Raw genomic sequence first — 16,812 nt, 5'->3', positions numbered from 1 at the left:
AGATTAGGGTTAGGGCTATCCTATCTTAATCGTTGATTAGGACACTTTCTTGACTAGGTTATGCTAGTTCTCCGCCTTTGTAGAGACTAGTTTAATCTAGATTAAGTAAGTAGTTGCGTGATTAATCTGATTATGAATTAAATTTGTAGAATTCAATGATAAGAATTACAATGAACGTCTAACTTGGATTATAAGCAAGATTGTTCTAAACTTGGTTACATCTATCCTTTATCTTCTTATTTTTAGCATGTTTCATGTTTTAATTAAAAAAAAAAACCCCACGTTTTATAGCTTTCATAGTTAAGCTTGGTTAAATAAAGGATTAAATAATATTTCACTGTGGATCGACCTTTTACTTCCACTTTAACTACGAGTTAGTTAGGTTGTTGTTCGAGCTTTATAAATATTGTTTGTTCCGGGTTAGGTAGAATTAACGATACCTACTTAGCTCCGGACACAAATATATTTTTGTATCCACGTTTATAGATCAATAACAGTAAGTTAGTCCTTCATGAGTGTCCCTAACACCAACTAGATCAAATTACTGTTTTACCCTTGGTTACCTCTATATCCTTAAGTACCCAGTGTTCCTCTAATGAACAACCTGTTTATGGTCCAACCAATAAATAGAAACCCCTCTCGGACCAATAAGAGGGTAGGACCCTTTGTTCAAGTCACGGAGACACCACTTAAGGGAACACTCATCTACTTACCCTGAAATTGGGAATGAGTGAATTCCATCTTGTATTATTATGTTCTTAGTTCCTCACCCGGTCTTGTCCTAAAATGATAGGCTTAAATAGTCAATGAACTAGCCACTCTCACCCATAAAAATCAAAGGACAATCCCTCATGAACAGGAGTTCATAATAGACTCAAGATTAAGACTAAGTTGTTTAGGTCATCCAATTGAAATAAGAACCAAACTAGTCAACGGCATTACATCTAGTGGTTACTATTTTGGGTCCGATCTTATGCAAACTCATTGCATAGGATTCCTCACTCGCGTGTCACCTACACGAATGCGTTGGATTATTTTGTTTGTATCAAATACAAAGTGGGTCGTATCCATAGTGTCACCAAGATAAGGTAACCAGCCTTATCCCTATACTGTAGACCCTTTAGGTTCTTTCTTGAACATTGATCTCTATATGTCTCCGCATAAAGTTCAAGACTCGTAAGGCAGCCCTGGATGTTAGTTTATTGGATTTAGGTTTATTAAGACAAAATAGAATACAACACAATCAATAATATTTATTGAATTAACATCGATAATTCTTTATTGATGACAATCAATTGATAACATTTACTATCTACGAGTTTTAGAACATAAAACCCAATATCCCCGACGTGTTCTATAACCTCTATCAGAGTTGGTAACGTGGGACACATTCACGTAGAGTCAATCTATGCCCTAACATGCCCTATAACCTCCATTGGAATTGTTGCAATAACTTCACAACAAAGGAACGACCAATGTATCACATCCTAAGTTGACGCATCGATGTCTTAAAGGAGCACACCAACATGCCCAACATAGCTACAAAGAAACGACAAAAAAGACCAAAAGAAAATATAAGTGCACTCTTGGAGGAAGTTCTATTACCTTAAGACTTATCTTTTTGAGTAGTAGTGAAATATTCTGTGTTCAAGAACCCAAAAAAAGAAGCTACAAAAGAAAAATGCAATGGAGACAAGTTAGTAATTTTTTTTTTTAGAAAAAAGGTGGAACAAGTAGAAAAAAAGTATATATTAAAAATAGAGAAAGCCCTAGTTTCCCTCATCTTTCTCTCCCTTGCACACAGCCCCCCTCTCCTCTCAAGTTCCTCTCTCCATCTCTCACTCTCTGGTCTCCATCTCTCACTATTTGCTCTCCATCTCTCACTCTCAGCTTTCACGAATCATCTCGACTTCGACAGCAGCAACGACGAACCTTATGGCTGGCGGACGATCAGAAACCTCAACAACCAACGCGCAGTCTTTCACCTCCAGTGAATCAAATCCGACGACCCTTCCGATTCTAGACGCAGCGGCAGACTTGCGCTCAGTTTTGGCGAAGACCCACCTCCGGTGCGACTTCTAGTGAGCAGCGCAGCAAAAAAAGGGGGGCAAAAAAAAATGAAAATCGAATTTCTGCAAGGATGAAATTCCAAATTGCCTTAGTATAGTCCAACACCTAGAGAGTATGTTTTTTTTTTAGTGTGGGGTGATTTGGTTGCCTTTGTAGTGCAATTTGAAATATATCCAATTTGTGCGGTTCTGTCTTAAGGTTGGTGTGAGTTATGTATGTGCATCCTATTTATAATATGCTTCACTCCAAATTGATTTAGATTTCAAGTGAATCTTTTCAAATCGGTAATTCTAATTCAAATTGAATCGAGTTATCTTAGGGTAAATTTGTATGGTTTAGCTTATAATCAAAGGCTAAAACTATCATAATTTGAGTTTAGGGAATATTTCAAGTGTTTTTCCAAATTTTATCTTGATTCAAATCATCCAAAGTCTAGTTGTTTATCCTCAAATCAAATTAAAATGGATTAAAATCATGAAATTATCTCAAATTAAAATTTGACCATATTTCAAAATTTATCCTAAATTCAAATCATCAAAATTTAGGCTCTTATTCTCTAACCAAATGAAATGGTGGGTCAGACCTCGAGCAAATCAAAATTTGGCTATATTCCAAAATTTACTCCAAAGTCAAATCATCCAAGTTTATCCTCAAGTCAAATTAAATTGCAGATAAAACTTTAAATTTATCTCAAATTAATGTTTGGATATATTCCAAATTTTATCCAAACTTAGCTTTTATCTCAAGTCATATCAAATGGTGGATAATACAGTTCATTTATCTCAAATTTAAATAAGGAGCATAATCCATAATTTTATCCATAAGTAAAATTAAGTGAGGTTGAAATCCCATCTTCATGTTTCATTCCAAATTCAAACCAAGTATCTTGGGTAGAAGTTCAATTTTACTCCAGATTTAACTTTGAATTATGTAGAGCATAAATTCTAATTAAATTCAAATCAAAATTTATGACAAAAAAGAAAATAAAAACTTTGACCTAAATTCACATTTTGATAAGTTGACATAAAAAAAATGTCTCAAATATAGACAAACTTCAAGTCAAGCTTATGTACCAAATTCATAGCTTGATTAAATTGACACATCAAATATGAGTTAAATTCAAGAGTATCTAGCTTGTATTTTGATTACAACTTTACCTGTTTTGAGATTCATTCACCCATACATGGGCATAAATCTCAAGAAATGACATTTGTTGAATAAGAAATTTTGGATCAGTCACAAATTGTCACGTCATTTACCAATTAATGATGAAATTACAAATAATTGAATTTGGGACCAATTAAAAGTTGACATGCATCCCAAAATGAATTTGAAGATATAAATTGGTGAATCCCGATGATGCCATGTGTTTTCGTCTTGTCCATTTTATTAAATTAATTATTTTGGTCCAATTAAATATTAGAGTTAGCCTAAAGTCGAATTTGGTTCAAGAATATGCTTGATTTGACCAAATGTCAACTCAAATCTACTTAGTTGAGCCCAAGGGCCAGATACATGAACCAACCAAGCTTAAGCCCACAAAGCCCACATAAGAACTCTATAAATAGAAGAGTTCTCTTCATTTGTGGGGGTTGAAAGTTTTAGACTTCAAAAAGCACAATCAGAAGGCTTCCTGACTCTTGAAGACTGAACCACTCCTTCAAGCGTATGCATTCAATTGAGAGAGAATCAGATATTCTTTCAAAAACTTAGTGCAAACAAATACAAGTCTTTTTAGGAAAATAAAAAGGTGTCTCACCAAAATTTGTTAGTTTATATATATTTTAGCCTATCTATATTCATCTTAATAAATTGCACCTCATTGAAACAATAACTTCGTTTTTCTGAACATAATTCGTTTGATCTTATGAATCACACCTACCACATCCTAAAAAACTCATTTCTTAACAACTTTTGTGAAGGATGTCTAAGCTAAATGTGAAGGGCAACAGTTGAAATTGTAGGAAAAAGTGACCAGTTAGGCATTTTGAGTAGTCTAGAATTCGAGTAATCTGGACATGGTATGATGTTCGAAGGATAACAAGTTGTAAAGATCGATTTTGGAGCTGAAAATTTGAAGTTAGTAAGTTAACTCATTTTTTAACAACTTTTGCGAAGGATTCCTAAGTTAAGGAAAATAGGTGAAATTGTAGGAAGAATCGACTGGTTTGGCCTTTCGGGTAGTCTGAAATTCGAGTAATCTGGACAGGATATGATTTTCAAAGGATAACAAGCTATAGAGATCGAGTTTGGAGCTGTAAATTTGAGGTCAGTAAGTTATCTCATTTCTTAACAACTTTTGTGAAGGATGCCTGAAAATGTGAAGGGAAACAGGTGAAATTATAGGAAGAAGTGACTAGTCTGGAATTCGAGCAATCTAGACAGGGTATAATGCTTGAAGGCCAACAAGCTCTAGAGATCGAGTTTGGAGCTGAAAATTTTAGGTTCACTCAGTTCTTAACAACTTTTGTGAAGGATATATGAGCTAAATGTGAAGGGAGATAAGTGAAACTATAGGAAGAAACAACTAGTTTGGCGTTTCAGGTAGTTTGGAGTAGGGTGGAGAAATTTTGAATTATCTGTTGAACGAAAAAGGAGCTAGACTGTGAAATTTGGGAGTCTTGCTGGCTTTTCTTAGTCTCGCTAGTTATTTGGTATCTCCAATAAACTAAACTTTAATGCTAAAGATCTATTTGTTATACCTTTGTGGGAATCTTAGGGAATCTAACAAAGGAAATTATACCATTTTAGGCCAAGAAGAGCTGAAAGAAGCCTATAAACCATTAAGGGCCGGGACAAGTAGTGAGTGACTAATGTTTCAATGTTTTAAAAGTTTATGTTATACAAGCTATTCTCGTGCCAAGTTTTATATACATTTCCAAGCAACTTGTCTTTATGATTGATAAACATAACCAACACATGATATCTAACAAAGTATGATTTTTCTAAGTATGTTATGAATGTTTAACGCATGCCAAGGCTTCTACGAGCTAGTTCACTTGATTGAAGTTAACTTGTTTTCTAACGATAGAAGCTTGTGTTAGAAGTGAGTTTAAAGTTCTACAATGTTTTGTTGGCTATGTTTTGAACATCTAGCTATCAGTATATGTGTTGATATTTCTAAAACACAATGAATAAGGGATGTCGAAGGTAGGGAAGGTGTCCTACAGTGTTTTCTATGCTATGTTTTAAAACTTTATTGACTAATAATTTTTGAGAATTTGATAACCCGAGTGGGCCAGATACAAAGGTAGGGAAGGTATCCGAGTAAATGTACCTAAGATATCGAAGGTACTTAGTAAACTCCAAGTTAAGTATGAAGAGACCAAGATAAGGGTCTCCTGGCCACATTTAGTATAAAGAGATCGAAGTAGGGGTCTCTCCTTGCCAGAGCTTGACGTTGGGAATTAGAGCGATAAATGTTCATTCTCAACTAAGTTTTAGTTGGTTTTATTAAAAAAAAAAACGATGTTATGTTTTATGCCTTATGATTTATGAAAGTTGCTTGTTATGTTTTCCAGGTTGAACTTTAGATGTTTTATGTTAATGTTTAAAGCATGAGATTTCCAATTTTCTTTAAGTCATTCATTGGGCAATTAGCTCACCTCGTTTTAAAATGTTTTTCCACTCCCAGGTAGCGGTCAAGTTCCCAGAAGTTGATCTTGCTACTACTTGGGAAGGTGTTCAAGAACTAGTAAATGTATTTTGGGACCCACTGTATCTGATTCTGTATACATGTGTCAGTTGTATGAGTTGTATGTTAACATGATAAAACTCTATAGTTGAATGTGAATACTCTGATGGTTATGTTTATATAAATATTGATGGTTAAGGTTGTATACGCATATCAAGGTCTTTATACCGGTTATAGGCCGTAAGTACCAGCTAAAGGGGTAATCTGATAGCGGATGTGACAAATATAATAGTAAAAATAAAAAAATAAAAAAAAAGTATGATTTAAAGAAAATCAAGCTTTGCAAATCTATACTATATTAAATAGAACAATAAGAGAGTATCTTTATCTTTCTTTTTTGCCCTTTTTTTAAAGACACTCATATTTCTCTCATGGCATTTCTTTTCCCCCACACATGAGCATGCAAATGCCAGTCTGAGTTTAGGATCCAAGAAGCCAAATCAATCACACTATCCTTATTATGCAATTCTTCACTTTCCCTTTTATCTTATCCCTTTTTATTCTCCCCCATTCTTCTTCTGCTGCTAACATCCGCTTAGCTTTTATGTTATCTCACATTTTTCGTTTTAATATTTCAAAAGGTTCCATGGTTATTTCTGTCTTTATATGTACATATGTACGATTGTTTTCTAATGCCTCAAATTAAGGGCTTTGTTATTAGTCTATGTTCATTGCATTTTTTCTATTAGGGAGAAGTTTATTGATGAACAAAATAGTGGTGTTGGAGATACATAGCAAGAGATTTGGTAAATTTAGGAATCGTGAAAAATTGGGAGAGAAGTTGAGAAAAATAGATAATTATTAAGTTAAAAAATTCATTTAACTTTAATGTAGAATAATAAATTTGTCTTCCTCCATTATCGTTTTATTCTCATAATTTTAGGTATTTATTTCAACAATCAATCATCTTATGCATTTTTTAGAATTAAACAATTATGTACTATCTAAACTCTTTTTTAATTTTCTTTGAATTAATAAAATAGTATACATTATAGTTTTATTAACTTTTAAGTATGTTGTTGCCCTCTCAAGTCATATTCAATGAAAAACACTTTGGACAGATTTTATGAAAAGTTTTAAAGTAGTAAACAAACAAATTTTTAAATAAGATAAGAAAGAAGGCTCATTTTCAAAAATAATATTAATAATAATATGGTTTTTTAAAAAAATTTAATTAAAACTACGAGATTTCATGTGGTTGTACGTATTTCTTGATTAGTATAAATAAAAGGGACAAAATTGAGAGAATCTTTATATTCTCAAGTTGCCCCTCACTTTTAAATATATGTCCATTAAACCCTCCATTTTAATGGTAAGTTATTTAAATCTATTCTCACTAAAAAAACATATCTTTTCACCAAAATATATTTCGACGTAAAAACATACTTTTTCACCAAATACTTCTTGTGCATGTAGGTTTATTTATCATCTTTCCTTTCATTTCTTTGTTTTGATTTTGGTTTCTTAGACCGACAATTATTGATATCTTTTCTTTTCTCAACTTTATTATTGTTTGGTGCGTAATGTGGCCGATTCCAATACGCATTTTTCGGCCATGTCACGCTATTATAATTATTGAAATCAACTAATTATTTATCTTCTCATGTTCATTAGTGTGTTTTTTTTATGTTTCTTGTGTTCGAAATTTGTGTTCTTCATTGCTTGCAGGTACGTTCATTTATCATCTTTTATTTCATTTCTTTGTTTTGATTTCATTTTCTTAGAATGGTGGTCATTGATATTGTTTTTCTTCTGATTTTCATTATTGTTTGGTGTGCAATGTGGGTGATCTCAATATGAGGTTTTTCAGCGATGTCACTAAAGGTATGAGTGTATGTTTATTTTAGAACAAAATGTTCATTGCGATTTCTTCTGTTCCACCATTGGGTAATTTAATAGTTAATGAAATCAACTAATTATCTATCTTCTTATGTTGGTTAGTGTTTTTTTTTTTAAAAAATCTTTTTTATGTTTCTTGTGTTCATAATTTGTGTTCTTCGTTGGCTTTCTAAATAATTTTTGTCACATTTTTTTTCAAAAAAAAATTGTTGGGATTGAAGTATATGGGTGATGAGTAGTTGGTTGAGATGTGAATGGAGAATTAAAAAATATATATATAGAGAGAGAGGATGAGAGATATAGAGAGGATTTTTCGAGAAAATTAGGGAATGGAGTAGATATGAAGTTGAAAGGTGAGAATATAATCTTCCTAGTTTAATTTCTAGAATCTCATCATGTTTTAATTATTGTATTCATTATCCTCCATTTTTATTTTTTGATGTAAGTTTTCATATATTTGTTCTCAATAGCATAATTAATACTAATAAAAAAAATCTAATTATTTGTCTAATATCACGTATTGTTTGAAAAATAAATTAATTGCTCTCGTTGAGAGTCGAACTCAAGACCTCCCGCTTACTAAACGGGTGCTCTAACCAACTGAGCTACAAGAGCAGATATGACTAATAGTTTTAAATAAATATTTATTACCACTAGTAATAAAATCGCTTTTAGTTCGGTACTTTAGAACGTAAGCCAAACACATACTAGGATACTAATAATATAGGAATACTTGACCAATCTCCATGAGTTTCTTTAATCACAAAAGAGATATATAAAAATTATATTTTTTAAAAAAAAGAAAAGATGGTCCCGTAACGACTTATGATTGGATATTAAAATGTGCTGCACGAAAATGAGTATAACCTTAATAATGTATTTAAAGAAATTTTCTACTAAATTACTATATACAAAAAGGTAATTATAACCATTTGTCACTGAAAAAGAGCTAACTCATCAAGTTATTTGATAAATAGTGATTGCCATGGGCAAACTTTTGGTTTTATTTTTATTTTATTTTTTTAACTCTAGTTTACTATGTAATTAAGAGAGATGTATGAAAACGGTTACGACTTGTACTGCACTTGAAAAGGACCAAACTCCTATAAGTTGTAGAAAGAATATCATCCACAATCATGAAATCAATTAAATAAACTTAATGAGGTTGTAATAATGTTGTTGTCTTATAATAATAGTTGGATGTTGATTCAATAATTTATCTGTCTAACTTAAAAATAAATTTGAGTTACTTCTCTCTTTACATCTAAGTGTGAAAAATTATTATTCACACATTGTGAGTACCTCATCAAAAAGTTTGTTCTTTACCATCAACTACTGCTATGAATTCACGAGAAGTTGAACGATCAAATTGCAATGAATGATGATAATACAAATGGAAAGAGTTTAGTACAAATAAATGACATCAAAAGGGTAAGAACACTCGTGAAATTCAGAAATTCATTATTCATTACATACTTTTGTAACATTGATTCTCTACATTATCTCTCCACAAAAGAAGTATGTTAATACTTAAGGTTTACTTAATTTTGATCTTTGTACTATTAATAAATCAATTCTTTTAAAATATATATATATTACTTGAATATACTTTTAAAATTGACAATGAACATACTAATAAATAACAAAAAAAAAAAAAAAAAAAAATCAACCAACTAAATTTAAGATTTATTAAAATTACATAGACTAAAATTAAACAAATTTTTAGAATTAATTTTGGGAGATTTTCAAAATAGAAAAACAAGGAAATTATTTACACAAAATAACAAAATTTTAATCTTCTTTGATATCAATGTCTATCAAACTGTAAACTATGAAGCACAGATACTTTATGTGAGGCAAAAAATTAGTATCAGACACGTATCGGATACCGATACTTCTAGATACTTTCTAGATACGTATCTGACACATGATTTGACGTATCTATTTCTATGCGTACTTTTTTCTTTTAAGAAAAAAGACAAATAACTCATCTAATTTTTCCCAATCTAAAATTAGACAACTTATTTAAAAAGCTCACTACTCAAGTCCAAAACTAAAAGAAAAATAAATAAATAATGTTCATACTATCATATGTTCAAAATAACTACTCGAGTCCAAAATTAAAAAAAAAAAAAATAGTCTATATGAGATTCGCCTTGCTAATCTTCAATCCATATGATAGTATGAACATTATTTATTTTGAACATAGAATTTCATATGGATTGGATTCTATTTCTGACATAATGTTCATACTATTAACCTCGTGGTTTGGAATTCGATTCCTCCACCTCACACTTTAATTACAATACTTCTTCAAAAAAAAAAAAATTTACATTTTTAACTTTCATTGTTCATCTATTAATAGTCAATTATAGTTGTGTTAATGTCTATTACATAACTTAAAATATTTAAATTACTTATAATTAAATTATTTTATTAATAATTTTCAACACTATCAAAATCAATTAAAATTTTCAAAACACCCAGGTAAAACTATAATATTTTGAAATTTAATGGCAAATACAAGGTAAACTAAAAACTCTGTAGTTCCAAATAACTCAATAACCATACAGATGTGTTAAAAAACTTCGTTAGGAAAAAGAAAAAAAACAGAGTTATTTTCTCCTCTTCGTTTGGCACAACATCACTAATTCCGTTGTCAATTTATCAACCTCTTGTTCGTCATTCTCCTTCAAAACGCTGCAAATTTCTTTTGCTTTCTTTCGAAAAACTTCCCCTGTTTTTCCCATCAAAACCTTCTTGATTGCTCCTGCAATTTCATCCCTCATCATTCTCCCTTCTTCATCTCTCCTGATCTCCAACCCCACGCCGATCTCCTCTGCCAATCTCGCCACAATCGGCCCGTCGAGTTGCATCGGCGCTCCAATCACCGGCACGCCGAACATCAAGCTCTCCATGAACGAGCTCCATCCACAGTGGCTCACGTGGCCACCGGTGCTCCGGTGAGCCAGTATTTCCGCCTGTGGAGCCCAACCTTCAACGATCTTCCCTCTCTCTCTGCTCCTCTCGATGAATCCTTCCGGCACCGCCGCTTCCACCGCCGTCTCCTCTCCCTTCGGAAACCTGACGATCCATAAGAAATTCGCCTCGCTGATCTCCAGTCCGTGTGCTATTTCTTCACTTTCTTCCTTGGAAAGGTAATACTCGCTCCCGAATGAAACCAGCACCGTCGAATATGGCTCCTTCTTGTCCAGCCATTCAATGATTTCGCTGTGGTTCTCGTTTTCACTGCATCCAGGTTCCTGAAGCAGAGGACCGGTGGTCACGATCTTATTCACGAACGAAGACGCGAGAAATTCCAAGTACTTTGTCTCGATTTCTCTGGAACTTTTGAATAAAATTATGCCTGAAGATTGATCCAAGGATTGTTTAAACGATTGACGCGATGTTTCGTCCATTTCCAAATAGGGGCATTTGGATTTCCAGTACTCACGAAGCTCAAATTGGGGAAATGGAACATGGTGGGAGACGATTCTGATCGAGAAAGAGATGGTTATAGCGCCAAAAATAGGGAAGAAAATCAAGGGAATGTTGAGTGATGAAGAAATGGGAAGCATCCATAGTTGAAGAATGTCGACGATTAGGAGATCTGGATTTAGGGTTTTGATGATAGATTGGAGATTGGGGGCAGCCATTTGAAAGGCGACTTTGAGTTGGGGCATTAAATGCGGTGGAAGGCCTTTGGCTGTGTGAAAATGGGGAGGAAGCTCTGGTGTTGAATGGAGATGAATTTTCACTAATTGGATTGAATCAGAGTGGGTTTCTGAAAGGTAATTTGATTTAATGGCTTCTAAATTTACAGGCGTAGAGCAGAAATAAACTAGAAATTTTCTCTTTGCAAGCCTTTTGGCTAACTCTAGGTAGGGCGATATATGGCCATGGGCTAACCATGGAAGCATAAAAACTTTGAAGCTTTCTTGCCTTGCATCCATGGCCAAATGCCTACCTACCAAAGATCTCTTTTCTAGGCATATGTCTCTAATTTTCTTCCTTCTGTCTATGTTCATTTATAGAGAGTGTTAAGATGTTTGCTCGCAGTGGCGTTTTTTTTCTCTAAATTTTTCTAGACATTAGATCCAAAGTATTAGTAGATATAACTTAATATAAAAAAAATTACAAATATGACCAAATTTAAATAGTCCATATCGCTATCCGGAGTCTATCAACAATACAAGTCTATCATTGGCTATATTTGCAATTTTTTTAAAATGATGTTATACACTTGGTTATTATTCCTAAAATGTTACCAATTGTAATTTTTTTTTTTTTTTTTTTTAAAGTATGATAGTCATGGAAAATTCGAACCACGTACTTTTTAGTTGGTAAAACAGAACAATGCTGATTGAGCTAGTAAACATCTTAAACATTCTCTGTAGATGGAAGGGGAGAGACATTTGAAGCATTTGAAATATTGGTGTCTTAATCGATAATATATGCTTGAATTAGTCAAGCTAGGTTCAATTTAAGAAAGTTTTTAAAGCTACGTAGATTGAAAAAAATGAGTAATTGCATTGGATAGAACTTTTAAGATAATAATTAAGTGTATAACAATATTTTAAATAATTACAAATGTAGTACAATCTATCAATGATAGAGTGTATCATTGATACTCTCACTAGTGATATAATCTATCACTTATAGCATTCGAAAGCAAAATCTAATTTTTTGTGCATTGTACTATATCTGAAAATACTTTGGGTCTGATTACTATATTTACAACTGTCTCGTTAATATTCGACATTTAGAAGTAGAGACCAAAATGATATAGAAAACATTTGCACCATGGGCTTACGAGTAATCCTACTATAGTTTATTTTGTAACAAACTCTTATTTATTCATTTAAAAAAAAGTATGTGGTAAAAAGATAAGTCTAGTTTAAATACTCCAAAATACTCTAAACTATTGTTAAAAGAAATACTTGATGCATTTCAGGTTACACTTACTTATACATCTTATCTAATCATTCCATCATAATTTACCTTAGATCAACTCTTATAGTTTCATTTTAAAATTATTTTTGAAAAAAATAGTGAGATGCATGCAACATATAAAACCAAAAACTTTGAGAACATAAAACACATGACACTACAAAACAACCTTACAAGCTTACAAAAGCGTCACGTTTTCCTCGTTCTTTTCACCAACGAGTTAAGAGAGAACAACGCCTTATGCAGCAAAGTGTCAAATGAAAAAAGAAAATGATCCTTATATTAAACCAATCTTCTTTATTCATTGATCCACAAATCCAACACAACCATGCCTACCAACATACAAACCACCAAAAAGAAATCCTCATGCTCCCCCGATTACCCCATTCTTCGAGCTAGCCAATAGATACTACAAAAAAAACTGTGATACCATGACATTTAAAAACTGTCATATTTAGAATTCATAACAATTATTTTCCGTCATGGTATCCCCTGTAAAAATATGATGTTCAATGAAAAGTGTCGTAATTGAGCTTTAAATGACAACGAATAATTGTCATTAATGAACAATTACTGAAATGATAAACTGTCATTGTCAAGTTTAATATGATATGTTATCGTTGTTATCAACTAACTCAAAATTGGCTAATTTATGTAGTACGTTAGGTAATGATCACAGTTTAAAATGTCAAAAAGGAATATATAGTGATATTTTTTTTCTTGTCAAGAATAAATGGACCATGAAAAATTTCAATGTCATCGAAATATGAATCATGACGAATTTTGTATGTCAAAAAATATTATATCATTATATATTTTAACTGTCACGAAATGTAATATTTTTACACTTTTGTAATATCATTAAGATGCACTTTTTTATAGTTATTATTTATGTGATCCCTATCATCACATATAAGATTTCCATAATGAATTAATGCTTTTCAACCCAAGAATACCAATATAAAATACTTTCATAAATATTGGAAATAAGCATAACGTTGATAATATGTTTACATAAAAGATCAACTAATAACCATTAATAAATGTTTTATAATAAGCCACATCAAATTACATTTCAATCAAAGTTTAGCTATTAACCCTACAAAAAATCATATAAATATATCAATGCTCTATGATTTTTTTTTTTCCCTCCAACAAATTCTTACAAAATTTGTTAAGAAAATAAAAAATCATTTTAGAGTTCCAACCCAAGGCTGGTAAAAAAAAAGTACACAAGACTTCAACTCTACCCATCAATATTGACAATAATAACAATATAAGAAGGTTTTATCTTTTCAATGTTAACAGTTTTTCCAATACATTGATCTCGCTCGAGTTCATAACCTATATCCACGAGTATGAATATCCATAATCAAATTGGGTACATGTTTTACTTATACAACATTGATATAATAACCTACACTCGCAATTCATCCATATCAACAATCATAACAATATTCAACAAAATTCTCCAAAACGGTAGTAAACACATAATACTCGACAACAAATAGCATCCTTCTTTACCTTATTATTATTATTATTTTCTGGGGGGGAGGGTAGGTATACATGTAAAAACAACTACATTACCTACTGAGCAACAATATGTTGCCAAAAAATGACAAAAGAGATCCCGTCAACCTATACATTTCTTTGGATAATCATCACAAATTCTTTCTAGAATAAAAAATCAATACTCAAATTAATCTACATATATAGCAATCTAAGTGTTCTTATATATCATTCAAGCACTAAACTCATCACTTTTTTTGTCTTAATTTTCCCTATTGTATATTCGTACATGTATTTCTTCTCCAAAAAAATCATTTACAACAAAATGCAGTCCAAAAGCAACAAAAAACACCAAATGCCACATATCATGCAAAAAATATATGTGATCCTATAAACTCAGCCCATTCAGATCACACATAGTCAATGTCATCTTGTGTATAAGTAGATGGTGCACCTTTTATTTGTATACAAGAAAGTAGATCTAAACTTATGGCACTAAATTTCTAGTTCAAATTGTTTGAAGTTCTATAGTATATATCATGTCTACAATTGAATTATTCTTGGACATATTACATCACGCATAAACTGCATGACATAATTGTTGGATTTTATGTCCTAAAACTCGTGGTTTGTAAACAATAAACTCATTCTGTAAATCGATAAAGTTGTTATTGAATACATGAATTGTTTATTTCGTTTTAGAAATAAATCCAATAAACTAAAAAGATCCATGACTATTACATGAGTACTTGAACTTTATGTGGAGACATAAGAGTAGATCAGGTTCTAGTAAATAGTCAAAATGATCTATAGTATATGAATAAGGTTGGGTGTCTTATCACTACAAGAATTCTGGGCTTTAATGTCGGTTGACAACCAACATTAAAGATGGTGTTATTAAAATCCTTTAATGTCGGTTAAACCAACATTAAAGCCCAGAATTATTGTCCATTTTGTTCAATGTCCGTTTTTTGTAAATATCATGTCCGTTTTTTTCAATTATTGTCCGTGTATTCAATATCATTATTGTCCAATCCATTTTTAATGTCTGTCACAAATTTAAAAACGACATATCTCTAAAACCAAGGTAATCAACTTGTACATGCACAAAATAAATTCTTAATTGCTTTCACAAATTCATAATAATAAATTACAAAAGAGGAATTGGAGATGATAATTTAACTTTAAAACCAAGGTAATCAACAAATTACCAAAACTTATAAGCGTTACATAACAAAATTAAAGTTTTGATCCAAACAAGAGCGAGAACTTACTTTTAAACTATAAAATACGAACTAAAACTTTATTGTCTTGTGAATCTCCAAAACAAAACCTTCGCTACAGTCGCCAAATGGAATTTCATTAGCATTACCCCTGTCTCTTATACACATCTAGATGTGTATAAGAGACAGATATAGTGTTTTCCAAATAGTCTTTCAATTGCTCCTTCATTATGTTCTCTCCACCATCCACCACAGATTTGATCCAAATCGCAAGCATGTTCCTGCAAGCAGAGAAAAATGGACAAACAACATATAATAAGAACTTATAAAAACATATTAAAGAATGTTGCACATCAAGAAAATATGTCATTTGTTCTTCAATATTGCACATCTTCACAAACTTAATATACAATTCCAACCTTTCAAAGTTTATACAACAGAAGTTGCTCTTAACACAAAATATACACTAATTATTTTCCCTTAGCTAGAGTTGAGCTGAAACTAATAAGCCAAAAACTACTTAAACTAAGGTTATTTTTCCTTTGCATTATGTTCATAGCCCACCCCAATTAATCCCAAAGTCCTTGAAGGGTATCTTCAAATGTCTCAAACTCTTTCCACCTTTGAACACTCTTGAGATGCTTAAGATTATACCAAATCCAAGAAAGAACAAATTTTAAGCATGAAATTTATATCAATTGAGCTTTCTTACCTCAGAACACCTTCTACACATTCATCAATGAAAGTGAAAGATCTTGTTTGAAGACCATCTCCCCACATCTCAAACTTGTCTACAGAAGTGAGGGCCTTTCTGCAGAATGCAGCAAGAGCCTTTTCCCTTCCATCTATATGAATAAACCAATAGCATTAGATCTTACATTATGAATTGTCCAGAGATAACATAACCATTTCTTGCATTTGGATCTACCTTTCCATGTTCCAAATGGACCATAAATGTTGTGGAACCTCCCAATTTGGCACTCAATACCAAAATCCTTAGTATAATATTTGCACAACTCCTCTGTAGCAAGTTTTTCCAAATCATAAGCATCTTGGGCTACGAAACAAATGTTCACAATTTTAATAAGCACATGTCTAACAGTTGTTTTGTTTTCAAAACATTAACACATAAGTAAATATGAAGCATAGAAAAACCTACACTCACATGATAGAAAAACCTGCATTCACACTAGTAGCACAACTATAAATGTTACATTGTATGAACATGGGGTAGGAACTCATACCTTATCTTTTATCCAACCTTTCAAATTAAATAATTCTCTTTGACATATTTACATTACCAAAGTGTCTGAGACTTAAAACATGTCAAGTTTATTTCTTAAGTTGATATTAAAAAAAAAAAAAAAACCTTCATAATCACAACCTCTTTATATTACCAATATGCATAAATGGTACATTCAAGGAAAAATTCTTGTAGTGAATGTGTTGGATCTAGAGTTCCTCAAGAAAAAGCATAAAGAAGTTACGATACCAAATCTTTACTCCTTTGTTGCACCTGCAAAACAA

The 16,812-nt window shown here is 31.8% G+C and overlaps 1 protein-coding gene and 1 non-coding gene across 2 annotated transcripts; both read right to left on the bottom strand.

Moving 5' to 3' along the window:
* Positions 1 to 8,144: 8,144 nt before the first annotated feature.
* On the bottom strand, positions 8,145 to 8,218 carry TRNAT-AGU. The gene has a single exon. It is a non-coding gene; the product is annotated as a tRNA-Thr (tRNA).
* A 2,000-nt stretch (positions 8,219 to 10,218) lies between these two features.
* LOC120081038 (UDP-glucosyltransferase 29-like) lies at positions 10,219 to 11,556 on the bottom strand. Its single transcript, XM_039035717.1, has one exon. The coding sequence runs from the start codon at positions 11,554 to 11,556 to the stop codon at positions 10,219 to 10,221; it is 1,338 nt and encodes a 445-aa protein (XP_038891645.1).
* Positions 11,557 to 16,812: the final 5,256 nt, after the last annotated feature.

The sequence above is a fragment of the Benincasa hispida genome, chromosome 7 (assembly GCF_009727055.1).
Source record: "Benincasa hispida cultivar B227 chromosome 7, ASM972705v1, whole genome shotgun sequence".
In the NCBI taxonomy this organism is placed as follows: domain Eukaryota; kingdom Viridiplantae; phylum Streptophyta; class Magnoliopsida; order Cucurbitales; family Cucurbitaceae; genus Benincasa; species Benincasa hispida.
This window is presented reverse-complemented; position numbering and strand designations above follow the sequence as displayed.

Bases quoted from the DNA above. Each gene is read 5' to 3' on its own strand.
- LOC120081038 (XM_039035717.1), bottom strand. From the start codon at position 11,556: ATGGATGCAAGGCAAGAAAGCTTCAAAGTTTTTATGCTTCCATGGTTA.